Source organism: Neodiprion pinetum, chromosome 2, assembly GCF_021155775.2.
Source record: "Neodiprion pinetum isolate iyNeoPine1 chromosome 2, iyNeoPine1.2, whole genome shotgun sequence".
NCBI lineage: Eukaryota > Metazoa > Arthropoda > Insecta > Hymenoptera > Diprionidae > Neodiprion > Neodiprion pinetum.
In genome coordinates, this window is record NC_060233.1 from 2,087,154 (window position 1) to 2,100,740 (window position 13,587).

The following is a 13,587-nucleotide window of genomic DNA, read 5'->3' on the forward strand; positions in this document are numbered from 1 at the left end:
TCAAAGTTTAACCACGCGCAAAACCGGGTAGAAAATGACGTCAATCCGCCATTGTTTTCCTTTGCAAAGTAAGCGTTACGCTTGATACGACGGGTCGATTTCTGCATTGTACAAACTGTGTACTGCAGTCACCTTTCTCGAATCTGTTTACTTCAAGGTTGTTTATGCCATGTGTTAGCCCGCTTTGGTTATGTTCAAAACACAAAATTTGTTCTTTCAAATATTAACGGATTAATAGGGGTTATAACAGTTTTAAACAGAGTAAGTTATAGACAATAGTAGTAGTTTCGATTTTTTGTTTCATGGAGGAAGTTAAGTGAACTTAAGTATCAGGCAACGATATTCGGTGATTACTCGATTCAAACGGCATTTCAAAGATTGAGGAAAGCTTAAGCTTGTGTACCGTTTATACGTTGAATTCACTTGAGTTCTGAATATATTTATTTCACCTGAATTCTTTTCTATTTAGAAACATGGGTCGTAAAGCAAAGTATGACGAAGTTGTCGTCCCAGCTGGACCGGGAAGAAAATCAAAGAAGCAAAGCGACCCGACATTCCCAAAAGGGCTCATTGGTAACAATAGTTTGCTTGACAATGTTTCGTCGTTATAAACATTGTACTATTTGTGCCAATTTTTTTAAATGCATTTTTTTGTATATATTTCCAGTAAAAGATGCAAGTTCTTTGAGCCACCGGCAGAAGCAGAGAGCAAAAAAAAGGCAGTTAAAAAGCAAGGCTCAAAAAGCAAAGTCGAATGAACCCAAAAAAAAGAAAATGAAAGAATCTGTAATTCAAGCAGCAAAGAAAGATGACAACGAAACTGTAAGTCATCGACAGTCTTTTTATATGCAATTTAATAGTTTCTTAGGAATGGAATTTTATCAGGATCAGATAAATGTATCAGATATCAATGTTCTATGAAACAATTCACAGGAATCTGAGGAATCTGAAGAAGTGGCATCTGGAGATGAACACGAAGTTCCCGAAGTCCAAATGCCATTAGCAAATGCGGAAGACAGCGATGCTAGCGATAGTGATGCTGAAAGTGAAGATTCTGATGCAAAAGATGACGAGACTGAAGATGAAGATGAAGAAGAAGAGTCAAACCTACTTCCCATCGAGAAAGCTAACAAAAAGTTGAAAAAGAAACAGGAAAAAGAAAGGTAATTTCGGATGTTGAAAAATCTGTCGTTAAACATCAGTTTAGGAAGCCTTCTTTAACAGCTGTCTTGATAAAAATATTCTTCTAGAAAATTGGCTGCCGAGGAAATGCAAGAATCGATAACGCATCAAGATATATTTACGTTTCCTACCGCTGAGGAATTGGCAAACCCAGTCAGCTTGCAAGACGTTCAACAGCGAATCCGAGATGTGATAATAGTCTTATCAGATTTTAAAAGACTGCGAGACAAAGACAGGTATCTATTTATTTATCACTCTATATCTGAGTACGAATTACAGGTATTGGAAAAATGATACCTCAAGTGAGATAAATCACAATTAAATATTGATCTCTCACATTTTGCAGAGCTCGAAAGGAGTACATAGATCTGTTGCGAACTGACCTATGCATGTACTTTAGTTACAACGATTTTCTAATGGAGAAATTGATGCAAATCTTTCCTATGAATGAACTGCTCGAATATTTGGAGGCAAGCGAAGTTCAGAGGCCAATGACCATTCGTACAAACAGTCTTAAAACACGCCGTCGAGATTTGGCCCAAGTGAGTATCAAATTTGCGTTAAATTCAAGGTTGAAGGTATAATTCATAGTACATTGGACCAGGAAGAACTATGCCACTAGTACTGACGTTTCTTCTTTCACAGGCTCTGATCAACAGAGGAGTTAACTTAGACCCAATTGGGAAATGGACAAAAGTTGGACTGGTAGTTTATTCCTCGCAAGTTCCGATGGGGGCCACACCGGAATACCTGGCAGGACACTACATCCTGCAAGGGGCGTCTAGTTTTTTACCAGTAATTGCCCTGGATCCCAAAGAGAATGAAAGGGTTTTGGACATGTGTTCAGCACCCGGTGGTAAATCCTCCCATATTGCAGCTCTGATGAAAAATACTGGAGTCTTATTTTCCAATGATGTAAATCGGGATAGGATCAAAGCAGTGATTGGAAATTTTCACAGACTCGGAATAGTGAATTCAGTTATTTGCAGTTACGACGGAAGGAAAATACCTTCTGTGAGTTTACCAATAACATTGTCCGATTATCATGATATTATACAGTAAAAATAATCAAGTAATTGCCTCGTAACAATGCCATAATGTATTTTTTGTTTCGCAATACAGATCATAAAAGGTTTTGATCGAGTTCTTCTCGACGCTCCTTGTACAGGCACTGGAGTTGTGGCAAAGGATCCTGGTGTTAAAATAAACAAAGACGAACTGGATGTTCAACGTTGTTGCACATTGCAAAGAGAACTTTTATTGGCTGCCATAGACAGCGTCAATGCACGTTCCGACACCGGAGGCATTATCGTCTATTCAACATGTTCAATTCTTCCAGAGGAAAACGAGTGGATAGTTGATTATGCTTTGAAGAAACGAGACGTGAAACTTGTACCAACTGGTTTAGATTTTGGTGAGGAAGGCTTTACAAACTATCGACATCACAGGTTTCACCCGACTCTTAAATTGACCAGACGTTTCTATCCCCATACGCATAACATGGACGGATTTTTTGTTGCTAAATTGAAAAAGTTTTCGAATATGGTTGTTAAGCAAGAGATTGTGGAGGATGATGACGCTACATCTGAATAAACTAATCGTATACACGAAAGCAAATCAGTGACTCCAATGTTTTGCATCATTTTGATTATAGAAATTTTATAAATGACCGTCAGTCATACGTTTTAGGCAGTTTCAGGATAACTCTATAAAAGTTGCCCCGTTTTTTATGATAAAAATAACAACGGAAAAAATATTTACCTCGTAAATTAGAAATTTGTAGAGTCCGAGCTAATGTCAGTACAGTTTTATTGCACTATGATGTAAATAGGTATTATTTTTTGAATATTTTTGTTATCTACTATATTACATGTTGCTGTACAGCACAGGTGAGGTAATCCACTATTACCTATATACATTTGTATATACCTGTCAATCCGACTGTATAATTATACATAAACGTATAATCAAGCAGATTGTTGGATGATATTAAGTCAACCGAAATGTTCAAAGGTTCAGAAACTATTAGTTAGCAATTAATTTGATCGTGGACTCTGATTGCCAACTCAATGTTAGAACCGTACCTGATTGATCATTGACACTAGTGGAAGAATATACTTTTCAATTGTTGATCACAGAGTCGCCTTACTTCATCTGAAATGATCGTGTATGTTGATTATTAAATATAATGCTTGAAACTCAATTTTGTTAATGCATTTTGAAAAATTTGCTATTCACTTTTATACGCACCATCAATTTCAATTAAATTAGCATTTTTCTGTTGCGTAACAACAAAAAATTCTCTCAAGTTCGATAATTTGCCAACAACCCAGTATTCGCTCATTGTTTTTATCACGATTTCGCCAGCTTCTTTGAATCTGAAATATCATCAAGGCTCATTGGTAAAGCTGTGTGCATGAAAAGTTTGATTTATGTTTACATACTTTTTTGTATCATTATTTATATCAGTTATTATCCGTAGTACTTCAGGTGTCGTTAATACGTTAGAACAGCGTCTATTATCCAAATGAATCGTGCTTTTATAGGCTAAATTCAGCTTGTTGAAGTACAAATACTTCGGGCATGATTCAGCGCTGAATGACACGTGCTTTGAACACTGTTCCGCCACCAGACTGACCAGCGTGGTTAATTGGGGCCCGAGAAACGTGTCGAGGCTTTTAAAAAGATCCATAAGCAAGCTGGTCTTGCCTTTAACGAATATATACAAATTAGCAAGAGTATCTAATGTTTGCATTGTTCAACAGTTGTGAATAATTTTACTGCAAAGTACTGTCGAAGTATACTTACTGTCCACAAATAAACATATCGTTGCACTCAGTGCACGATACACTACTAAATACAGGGAAACTGGCGTTGTGGAATAATTTATGAACACTTTGGGTAATTTGCCAATTCCACTGGGTTCATTAATGCTGCTAGGACCTGTTACGAACCTGAAATACAAAATTCAAAGATTGATGTTTATTGCGTGATCAATAACAATCAAGACTAATGGTGCGTTTTGTTTGCAAATTCTCTGATTGTGAAGAGTCGAAACTCACTTTCCATAGTGCGAGGTTGTGAACGGGGATGGAGAATTACGGGGCATGGATCCACCATGTAATTCAGTTTCAAGGTGAGCTGGTAACAATGTGCTTACTAAATAGTTGTAAACAACTTGCATGTCTTGAGGCTCCAGCCCGCTCCTAATAAAAGCAATATTTTTTATCGATCGTCTAGTCGAAAAAATTGTTCGAACTTTGTCTCTAGTGTAATCGATACCTTTGCTTATCACTGCTTTACTCACCAGACTAGTTGATCATTGTATAGGAAAGCGGTGTATTTTACTTGAGAAAACATTGCTTCGACGAGATTCATAAAACATTGAACGTGGAGAAACGTCGTCTTGTCTAATGGTAAAAATTGCAAGCCTTGAAAAACATCTAAAATGTCACTGTTGTTCAATTTCAGAGATGGCAGGTACTGAAATGAAATGGTAGAAATAAAATTTATCGATCAAAGTTGGGTTGGAGAAAAAATGTGACTTCATCGTTAATTACCCTTGAGTAAAAGTGATCCAGTTTATGCTTTAATAAAAGAACTGAACCGCAATCAGGGTCATTTAAAATGGTATTAAAAGAGCCCATGAACAGTTTGAACATGGCGTAAGTTTGTTTTAGGATCGCTTGACATACGCTGCTCGATACTTCGTCATGCTGATACTCAATATATTCCGTATCGTCTTTGGTCTTCCAAAGATAAGGTATGCCTACAATCTGCGGGGATTAAAAAACCAAGTGATTGATACAATTGAGTTGAAAGCACGTGTAGGATATTGTAAGAATGAGAAAACAAATACCATAACCATCCAGAAATCTGGCTCGGGTTCGAAATAGATTTGTCGGGTTTTGTGAGTATGACAGTAATCACATGTTTGTCCGGGGCTGAAGGATCTGTCGATTAAAAGAAAACTTTGATTATCCAGTAGTAAACATCGACTATTTCAACACTGATTCTTATTGTTTACTTACTGGGTAAATTTAATGATCGCCTCTCCAAGTCCGATATTTTTTATTTGTGTTTCCGAATCCGTTGAAACTGGATAATAGTACAGAATCTTTTTCTCTTCCTAAAATAATAAGAGGTGTAAATTAATGAACTTTAATAAAAAAATTCATGCTTAAAATTAAAATAAAATAAATATTGATTCACTGTTCCGTAATGGTATACCATAAATAATTGAATAACATTTTAGTAACTGGATTTTTCTAGTGCACATGTTCTCTGATATGATAATTTGTGAGTCACAAAAATCGTTTATCATCACGAGCTTTAGTCATCTGTACAGACAAATACATGTCGATAGTGTTTTTGTGCAATTGTGTCTAAAGAAGGAAGAGAAATTAAACTCGAGTTAAATTTAAGACCAGAAATACTTCGACGACAAATAATACTGACAAAATTCTTACCTCTCCTTCCTTCTTTGCGTATGTTCCATTGAAAATATAAAAATGTTCCAACGTAATTTCAGTCTTCGATGTCATTTCAGTTGATTCAGATTAGCGGTACAGCTATGGATAAATTAATTCGACGCTAACAAAATAATTCGACGTATATCATATTATTATTAAATAAAATTTAACGCTATATCGCTCCTATCGACACCAATCAACGCTCTGTCAGAGAGAATTCTGACAGCTAGTTGGAAACTGATTATGAGACTAGTTTATTCCACGGTCCATGCTAAGTCCGTGGTTTATTCCGTAAACTGTTGTTAAAATAGATGCCGACCAAGAAAGTGAAAATCATCATTGCTTTCGTAGTTTGTAAAATGTCCGTCAGTGGCGCTGGCTGTCTAAGTCGCCATTTTCAATACAGACTCCAAGTTTGAACAAGGAGAATATCGGCTCACTGAAGTTTGGTCAGTCAACGTGTTCGGTGTGTTGTTCGGTGTGAGACGTCTCGACAGTGTTCCAACAGTGAGTGAGCTGCGACTTACGAATCCAGCACATACTTATGACTCTACACGTTGGAATATTTAACGAAAGGTGGTCTGATTGATCCGGATGAAGAATCTCCGCTGCTGACGAGTTGATTGTGAGCGTAAATACCGACTTATTTGATGCGGAAGTTTGGTCAAACAAAGGAATTCATATCATGACAGCAACAAAACGTGCTTCTATGGTAAGCAAATTCGAATTTTCGCTGCATGTAATTGTCGGAAAAATACTACCTCACCTACCGACGCACTTACCGATCAATTTGATACTCTTGATTTCACCATGATGGCGCTTGCATCGACATTTCGTAAATTTTGGCGGGATACGCAAGCTCTGACAAACAAGTGACAAACGATCAAGTAGCCATTTTCATTATTATTCGCCTGACGTTGAGTTTCGTTCGTGTAATCCAATTAACCGCGTGTAAGTTGAAGTCGGTGTGTTGTGTTTAAAGTGAAATAATGTACTGACTTATCGCAGATAAAGTGTGTATTCGTTGGAATAATTACGGAATGCGGTGTGGTTGATAGTTTAGCGGGAAAACAAGGTCGCGAGACAGCCGAATCAACAAAGTTTGACGGTGCGATTTTCGTTCGACGCTGGTTTGTATATTTCCTCGACCTTCGTCCAGCCGAAGTAGAGCATTCGCGTAATGACCATCAATCGGTGACCTTCGGTGCAGTCTAGCAGTGTAAATCAGTGCAGTCTAGTTGTGTAAATCAGTGCAAATGGGCAACCAGCAGTGTTTGAGGATGATACGGCATCAAAAGAGTATTCACGAGGACTCCCGGTTACAATTCACAATTCTAGGTAAGGATCTTTGTACAACTTATTAACTGCATACACGCTTGCGGAAATATTACGATCCAGTAAAACAGGGTCACTGAGAATCTCGACGATCGTTTTTTTAACGCATATCTGTTTCCTGAATTTCGTTATTATTGAAATGCGCGTGTAAGGATCGTAAATTATTGTATATGCGTTTAAATCTGCCTGTATGTAGGCAATCTGTGCGCGTCGAGTAGTGCCTTTCGCCTATGTGACGGCGGAAAACATGTGAACACATACAGGTGCTCCTGGGCTACATTTTTCGTTTGCGAATGAAGGGTATGTAGTACTCCTACCCTTACCGACCGAGGAAAGTCCCCCTTTTTCTTCCTATATTGAATAAACAAATAAACGCAAAGGGTCTGCGAGTACTACATACCCTTGATCTCTAAGGCCCTCGATGTTATTTTGTATCAAATCAAACTGATGCTCGATGCGTGTCTCAATTCAACTATGTATGTGCACAATTAGGGTGATCCTTATTTACGGTGTTGCCGATCTTTTTCCGTGCCGCCCTTCAAATCGACTTCAAACAATTCAAAAACAGTTCCCTAATTTTTTCAGATTTTTATCTCAATTCTAAATCCTCCCTGTAAGAGGATGGATTTCCCCGTTTATAATACACGTGTTTTGGCCACATAGTTTTGGTACAAATTTTATTATAAGAGTAATAATGTTCAGAAAAATCTATACTGTGAGATTTTAGTGTGCAATTCGACTTTTTATTCGGACAGTAGCACAAATATTCTCAGTGAAATAAAATTGTTGGGAAATGGCGGGCCTTAGAAATCTGAGAAACAAAGTCATAAGATCGTTGGAGTTATAATTAAATATTTCAACAGATACCGTATATTGATTAGTATACATTAATAACAAATTCTGTAAAATAACATAACTTACAGTCGCTTGGGATACAACAATATTGGTTTCTATTTTTATTTTTTATTCTTTTGTTTGAATATGGATAATAACTTTATTACTTTAATTCTTTGTCTATTTATTTGGCAACAGTTAACAATAATTGGGTTAATCATTATTTATATGATAATAATAATTCAATTATAAATAAAAATTAATTACACTATTAATATTATAATACCATTTTTAATTCGTTTTATAGCTAAACATTGCTTTCGCAATGTCTTTTTTATTTAATTTTCCTAATTTTTCTCTTTTCAATTTTTTTTGTTTGTTTTTCTTCTAAAAATATTGCAATGTTCTAGCAGTTTTTTAACAAATCTATATTTCGATACCTATAATACGGGCGGCTATAGTGTTATCGTAAAAAATGCTGCCTGTATGCTCAATAGAAACACTATTATGTTAGATAGATATATCCTTGAGACTTTGTTGACTTTTCAAACATTTTTCTTTTTATTTCATGCGTTGGCGTTGAGTTCTCATTCAATTAACGATCTAAGTTATTACTTTAGAAGATTGAACACGTCGTTTCGTATCAGAGGTGATCGACACAGACAGTTACTCATTACTTGAAATAATAAGAAATTTTAAAATAAAATCTTAAACGCCAGCATTCGTTTCTCTTGCGAAAACAAAGTGTGATTTTTTTCAGAAAACCCTATATCTCGTTTTCACTTATTGACAAAGTTCATTCGGAGGCGGCGAAGGTAGGGTAAAAGTTTTCCGGAAAAAAACCATTCTTTCCAACTTCTATAGACGATCTGTTGGGCGTTGTTTGATTCGTTCTGTTGCTCCATTCTAGCAATTCTGATATTTTTTTTTCATAATCACCAAATTCTGGTGCTTTTAAATAATTCTAACTACACCGTGAACTTTTTATTCTATCCCTCAGTGTCAAGCTCTTGAATTTACACAGAATAGGCTATTGAGAGCAATAATTCTCACTGAACCCAGGAAGCTGGAACCCACAAGGGTACGGTTTCCAGTCTCGAAATGGCGCTGACTAGCTCTTCAAAAGCCATCGACAGATCGGCATTGATAATCGTTTCGTCAAAATGATGGGAGTAATGGAATTCTATTCGCTCTCCGCTGTGTATCATCTCGTGAAACTCGTCGTCCTGGAAAGAAATTTTTTGAGAGGATATAAAAGGTCAGTTCAAAACGTGAAGTTTCAAGTTTAATGGGATACACGCGACGAAGTGAAATATAATATTCTTACCGTAAAACCTCTAGAGTTCTTCTCGTCGAATGTCGATCTCGCTCTTGCCTCGTTTCTAGTTTCCTTCAGTATTTCAAATCTGGGTGGTTTCACGTATACGACAAACGGTTTAAGCTGCGGGTTTCGCAGCATCTTTAAAGCCTGATAGTGCGGATTAAGCACACAGACATACCCGGCGTTTACTAGCGACTCTACACTCTCCCGGCTTGTGCCGTAAAGATTTCCTTTGTATTCACCGTACTCTATAAACTTCCCAGAGTCTATGTCTGCCTTCATGTTTTCATGCGATACAAAGAAGTAGTCTTTGCCGTTCACCTCCCCAGGTTTTGGCGATCTTGAAGTATCTAATTTACGGAGAAAAGAAAATTTATAAAAATTGTCGGACAGCGAGTGACTTGGTTATTTTAGTTTTTTTCTAATCTCTGAGAGCTTTCCCATATCGGGATTAGAATTTGTATTCATTTCAAAACTCACACGGAATTGGAGTCTTATATTTTTCTGGATTGGTGGCGACCAGTCTCCGTTTGAGCTCGTTTCTGCCGACCCCAGGAGGTCCAACAAGGACGACAGGTCTGTAGAATCCGGGCCTTGGATAGAGTTTGGCAACCTCCTCGTAAGTCGGTATCTCCTCGCGGTCAAAGTCGTCATTCTCTGCCACGTCATACATGATTTTTTTAGTCTTAGGACCCTGCAAGTTGCACTTTGTGGGCAAGACGAGCGAAGAGGTCTGGGGACGGGGACACAGGGCAGGCAAAGCCACTGGAACAGAACACAGGCCTAACCGATAGTTAGGAGTGCGTGGCGGTTAATTATCAACAAAAGCAGCCCAAAGTTTCATCGATCGAATTAGAGAGGCAGGAGATAAGGAGGATTGATTTGTTTTTGTCTGTATCGAACCTGTGATACTCTACAAAGTTAAAAATGAAATAGCAACGTGTACTACATACTTATATGGTCAGATTCATCGCTCTTTTCCTTGAGCTGTCGCTCTAAGACGATGTTTCGCTCCTGAAGGGCTCGGCTCGGAATGAGGCCAGCTCTCATATTTCGATCGCCTTCACGTCGCGCCTGCCACCTTTGAAACAATAAAATGTTTTGACGTTCAAGTCAAACTAGGAAGATCGCTTGATATTAATTTCACAAGAAATTACTGAATAAAGTTTAGTTCAGCGTTTTTATGCCCGCTTGAAACGATACTAACCAGTGAGAATCATCCTGACTTACGATGTGAAGTATATCCCCTTTGACAAAATCTAATCCTGCTTCTTTGCAAGGTATGTAAGGATCGTCCGCGGCAGTGTACGAAAAATGTGCCCGAACACGAACCTGTGAAAGTGGTTGTTAGGAAGTTTCATCCTTTTTTCAAACATACCTATTGTAATTATAATTTTACAAGGTTTCTCGATGTTACCTTGCTTTCTCTGACGCCGCACCTGCTACTCGCTGGAATCAGTTTGAATGTTACTGTGCCCTCAAAATCGTCCTAAAACATCATATCAAAACAGTGAATAATGCACTTTTTCACCAAAGAACGATCTTCAATGGAGTAAAAATCTGCTTACGAGAATTTTCAGTACACAAGCCGGTGTCTTTCCTTCAACGCTGATACCGTTCACCTCAAGAACCTCGTCGCCGACATGAATAGCCCCAGATCTGTCTGCCGGGCCACCTAGAAGAATTCGCGCAAAGACTATCTTGTCGGTTCCTTCGCAAGTCTTTATCGTTGCTCCCTGTTAGTAAATGGGAACTGATATATAGGTTTATTTCGTCAGAAGTTGAATTTGGTTACCGTAGTTATGGTTTTTTTGATCGATTATGCTTTTCTGTCTTAATATTCAAGCATCGCATTTGAGCAGAAAGTGTAGAGACAAAAACAATAAAAAAACAAATCATGAAACTCAATCATGTGCTCGGGAACAAGAGCATTATGTAGTAGACAGCTACTATTTCTGTCGACAGTGCAGTTTATAGCACAGCATAGCGGAATCAGAGAACTTGACTCATCGGTTGAAGCGCGAGTATTTAGTGACCGTGCAATATTTTTTAAACAATCTTTACAGGGTTCAACTTTGCTCGGTTATGGTATAACTATTGGGGGTAACTAATGATACTTGGCACCAAAATGGTCGGGAATCGAATTTAGTAGGGAAATAGGAAAGTTGGCTAATTCATATTTCAATGCATAGAGAGAAAGGATGTGATTCTTCATCATTATTGTTCTTTGCTTTTTTTTTTTTTTTCTTTCACGTTTTGCCAATGAAAGTAACCAATCTTCAAAGCCCGATGAGAAACTTACCACAATTGGTTCAACACCAGGACCGCACTTCAAAGCAAGTTTGTCAATGATAAAAGAAATTCGTTAATACAATTGGCCTTTCGATGATTCTTATTTATCTCGGGAAGGGGAAAATAGCCAATGCTTCGCCGTAACTCTAGTAATCTTGTTGTCCCTCTATGCTGTCTCTTGAAACCAAATTAATCCTAGAAAATTTGATGTGATCGGTAAGACGTACCAAGGGCTCGTTGGACTTAATAAGTTCCACAATTTTTATGATTTCATCATCTTCGTCGACTTCCAGGGGTAGTTCAGGAATTTTTGGGTAGTATTCCTTTTTTGCAACTGCGTCGTGAGTGCATAGCAGAGCCTGAAAATCCAAGGGTGTGAATGGATTTAACTTTTTTTCTTTTTGTCGCTTGTTCGAAATGAGTGCCGTGAATAAGTTTGTTTCATCCGTGAAAGTTCGTTTAATTGTTCCAAGCATGATACTTGATATTTGTAAAAGAAGGATATATATCGAAATTGAATTGCTATCATCTCTTTCCTCCCTAAATTAAATTATTATTGAAGAATGAAAAGATTTTTCATTTGAAATTTCTCCTTGTATTTTTTAATTTCATTGATTTCCTTCTCTTACCTGCATATGACGGTTCTGTAATAAAAGAAATAGTTGCTTGCAATCTGCGGATGCACGTGTTTTTGGCACAAGTACATCCAAAACGTCGATGTTGACGTCCATGGAGTTTGATAATACAGGAAAGAATTTGTCATCATTGGAGATATTTATGATCTTGTTGTGAACGTTAACCAACGCGTTAAGCTCCTTCGACTTTAATATTTCACTGAGAAAATTAAGCTCCTCCTCGCTGCAACTTGGGAGTTCAGTCTTATTATCTTCCAGTGAATTGAGAAGCTTTGATAAGGCTGAAAATGAAATGAAAAACCTAAAATTTAATACCATACAGCATGAGTACCTGTACAGAGAAATAGAAATAGGAGATAAGCATAAAAACTGTGTATAACCGAGCTTCAAGACTATTCTATAAATAGTTATTGTCTATTTACAAGATTGATGTAAGGACTCGAGAACCTGTCCAGCTTGAAAGATCAACAAGATTTCACAGCTTTGCTTACTTCTAGTTTAGAACGAACGGTTTAAAATGTCAATAGAATTGATTTGAAAAGTCCTACCCAATTGAGACAATTACTTACGAGAGAATTTCAATTAACAATCTATAAACAAATAAAACTGACTAATGTAGCGCAGATATTTTTCATTGACTTTCGGTGATTCTTTACATGAAAATTGCATACCGTGGTGAAAATATTCAATTCTTCAACACATTTTCAGCCAATGTCGTGAAACCAGAACAAATTATCAAGGGGTAGAAATAACGAGATAATTTAAAGACTCACCTGCATCCCAATTAGAATTATCCATTACGGGACTTGCGACCCGTCATTCACTCCGAAATCGTTCGCGCAATAAAGAGGGCAGGATTGAGAAATGATACAAAATTTACTACGGTCGAATATCACCCTATTCCTTCCCTCCGAGTTGAAGCCTTACTACTTTTTTCTCACGTACATAATACGTACGCGTAAATACGCGCGATGTCCAAAAATACGCACACGACCGACACTTCACACTGTGCTCTAACATGCCAAATAATGCCAAACTGCTGTCAGCGAACGCGCTACGAGGAAGCTAATTCTGGTACTTGGATTGGTAAATTCGTGCATCCGAGGATTGCAGCTGTCTGAATTATTCCCTCTAATCTGATTGTCACTGGTCACTGCGGTTCCACCAGCGAATATATTCTGAATTTGGGTGCGAGGGGGTGAGTGAGTGAGTCTGCGTTGACTGAAGAATTTAAATCTGTTACCCTTGGATAAATTTTTGTGACCAATACTCAGCAAGTGGAATTGGAGTGATCTGAAGCTTCTTTATCGGCGGAGGCCTTTTATCACATAATCACATAAGTACACAAAATCTTGTTAGCATAGCCGTCCAGTCTTCAGTCAATAGTCTATGACAATTTATGAGTGCGTTCCAAAACTAACTGGCAGCGCTGAAAACTCCCTAGGACTAAAACCAGCTACGAACTCTATAGCGAAAAACGACGTAAGATAGTTGACAGCACCGGGGGCTGATTTCG

At 37.7% G+C, this 13,587-nt stretch overlaps 3 protein-coding genes and 1 long non-coding RNA gene across 10 annotated transcripts in view; 2 read left to right on the top strand and 2 right to left on the bottom strand.

Moving 5' to 3' along the window:
* Window positions 1–124: 124 nt before the first annotated feature.
* Window positions 125–3,385, top strand: LOC124212828 (28S rRNA (cytosine(4447)-C(5))-methyltransferase). The gene is made up of 8 exons (XM_046613331.2): window positions 125–261; window positions 470–573; window positions 668–822; window positions 934–1,163; window positions 1,251–1,418; window positions 1,529–1,724; window positions 1,828–2,196; window positions 2,305–3,385. The coding sequence occupies exons 2-8, from the start codon at window positions 474–476 to the stop codon at window positions 2,773–2,775; spliced, it is 1,689 nt and encodes a 562-aa protein (XP_046469287.1). The 5' UTR covers window positions 125–261; window positions 470–473; the 3' UTR covers window positions 2,776–3,385.
* On the bottom strand, window positions 2,975–5,929 carry Ccz1 (vacuolar fusion protein CCZ1). Of its 3 annotated transcripts, XM_046613334.2 has the most exons (11): window positions 5,652–5,929; window positions 5,413–5,567; window positions 5,214–5,311; window positions 5,042–5,153; window positions 4,743–4,958; window positions 4,490–4,665; window positions 4,245–4,388; window positions 3,991–4,136; window positions 3,627–3,891; window positions 3,433–3,560; window positions 2,975–3,336 (listed from the first exon to the last, which is right to left on the bottom strand). In XM_046613334.2, exons 2-11 carry the CDS (start codon window positions 5,413–5,415, stop codon window positions 3,284–3,286), a joined length of 1,341 nt encoding a protein of 446 aa, XP_046469290.1. In that variant the 5' UTR covers window positions 5,416–5,567; window positions 5,652–5,929; the 3' UTR covers window positions 2,975–3,283. The 3 variants fall into 3 exon arrangements, with proteins under 3 accessions (XP_046469290.1, XP_046469288.1, XP_046469289.1); XM_046613332.2 differs by lacking the exon at window positions 5,413–5,567; XM_046613333.2 differs by lacking the exon at window positions 5,413–5,567 and having other exon boundaries at window positions 5,042–5,135; window positions 5,652–5,928.
* Window positions 5,930–6,121: 192 nt separating this feature from the next.
* LOC124213307 (uncharacterized) overlaps window positions 6,122–13,587 on the top strand; it is a 72,973-nt gene continuing 65,507 nt past the window's right edge. The window contains exon 1 of the long non-coding RNA XR_006881862.2: window positions 6,122–6,992. This is a non-coding gene — a long non-coding RNA (uncharacterized lncRNA). The remainder of the gene's footprint in view (window positions 6,993–13,587) is intronic.
* LOC124213294 (MAGUK p55 subfamily member 7-like) lies at window positions 7,831–13,332 on the bottom strand. Of its 5 annotated transcripts, none has more exons than XM_046614487.2 (11): window positions 12,845–13,332; window positions 12,066–12,352; window positions 11,664–11,795; window positions 11,447–11,473; window positions 10,713–10,880; window positions 10,562–10,633; window positions 10,352–10,476; window positions 10,098–10,225; window positions 9,625–9,909; window positions 9,151–9,494; window positions 7,831–9,049 (listed from the first exon to the last, which is right to left on the bottom strand). In XM_046614487.2, exons 1-11 carry the CDS (start codon window positions 12,867–12,869, stop codon window positions 8,873–8,875), a joined length of 1,770 nt encoding a protein of 589 aa, XP_046470443.1. In that variant the 5' UTR covers window positions 12,870–13,332; the 3' UTR covers window positions 7,831–8,872. The 5 variants fall into 5 exon arrangements, with proteins under 5 accessions (XP_046470443.1, XP_046470445.1, XP_046470442.1 ...); XM_046614489.2 differs by having other exon boundaries at window positions 9,625–9,801; window positions 12,845–13,331; XM_046614486.2 differs by having other exon boundaries at window positions 9,625–9,927; window positions 12,845–13,331.

Bases quoted from the DNA above. Each gene is read 5' to 3' on its own strand.
- LOC124212828 (XM_046613331.2), top strand. From the start codon at position 474: ATGGGTCGTAAAGCAAAGTATGACGAAGTTGTCGTCCCAGCTGGACCG. The intron at 574-667 runs GTAACAATAGTT...ATATATTTCCAG, and splicing joins ATTCCCAAAAGGGCTCATTG to TAAAAGATGCAAGTTCTTTG. The intron at 1,419-1,528 runs GTATCTATTTAT...CACATTTTGCAG, and splicing joins AGACTGCGAGACAAAGACAG to AGCTCGAAAGGAGTACATAG.
- LOC124213294 (XM_046614486.2), bottom strand. From the start codon at position 12,869: ATGGATAATTCTAATTGGGATGCAG. The intron at 11,796-12,065 runs GTAAGAGAAGGA...TTGGATTTTCAG, and splicing joins TACAGAACCGTCATATGCAG to GCTCTGCTATGCACTCACGA. The intron at 10,226-10,351 runs GTTAGTATCGTT...ATTGTTTCAAAG, and splicing joins AGTCAGGATGATTCTCACTG to GTGGCAGGCGCGACGTGAAG.
- Ccz1 (XM_046613332.2), bottom strand. From the start codon at position 5,726: ATGACATCGAAGACTGAAATTACGTTGGAACATTTTTATATTTTCAAT. The intron at 5,154-5,213 runs GTAAGTAAACAA...GGATAATCAAAG, and splicing joins GCGATCATTAAATTTACCCA to TTTTCTTTTAATCGACAGAT. The intron at 3,892-3,990 runs GTAAGTATACTT...TATTCGTTAAAG, and splicing joins GATATGTTTATTTGTGGACA to GCAAGACCAGCTTGCTTATG.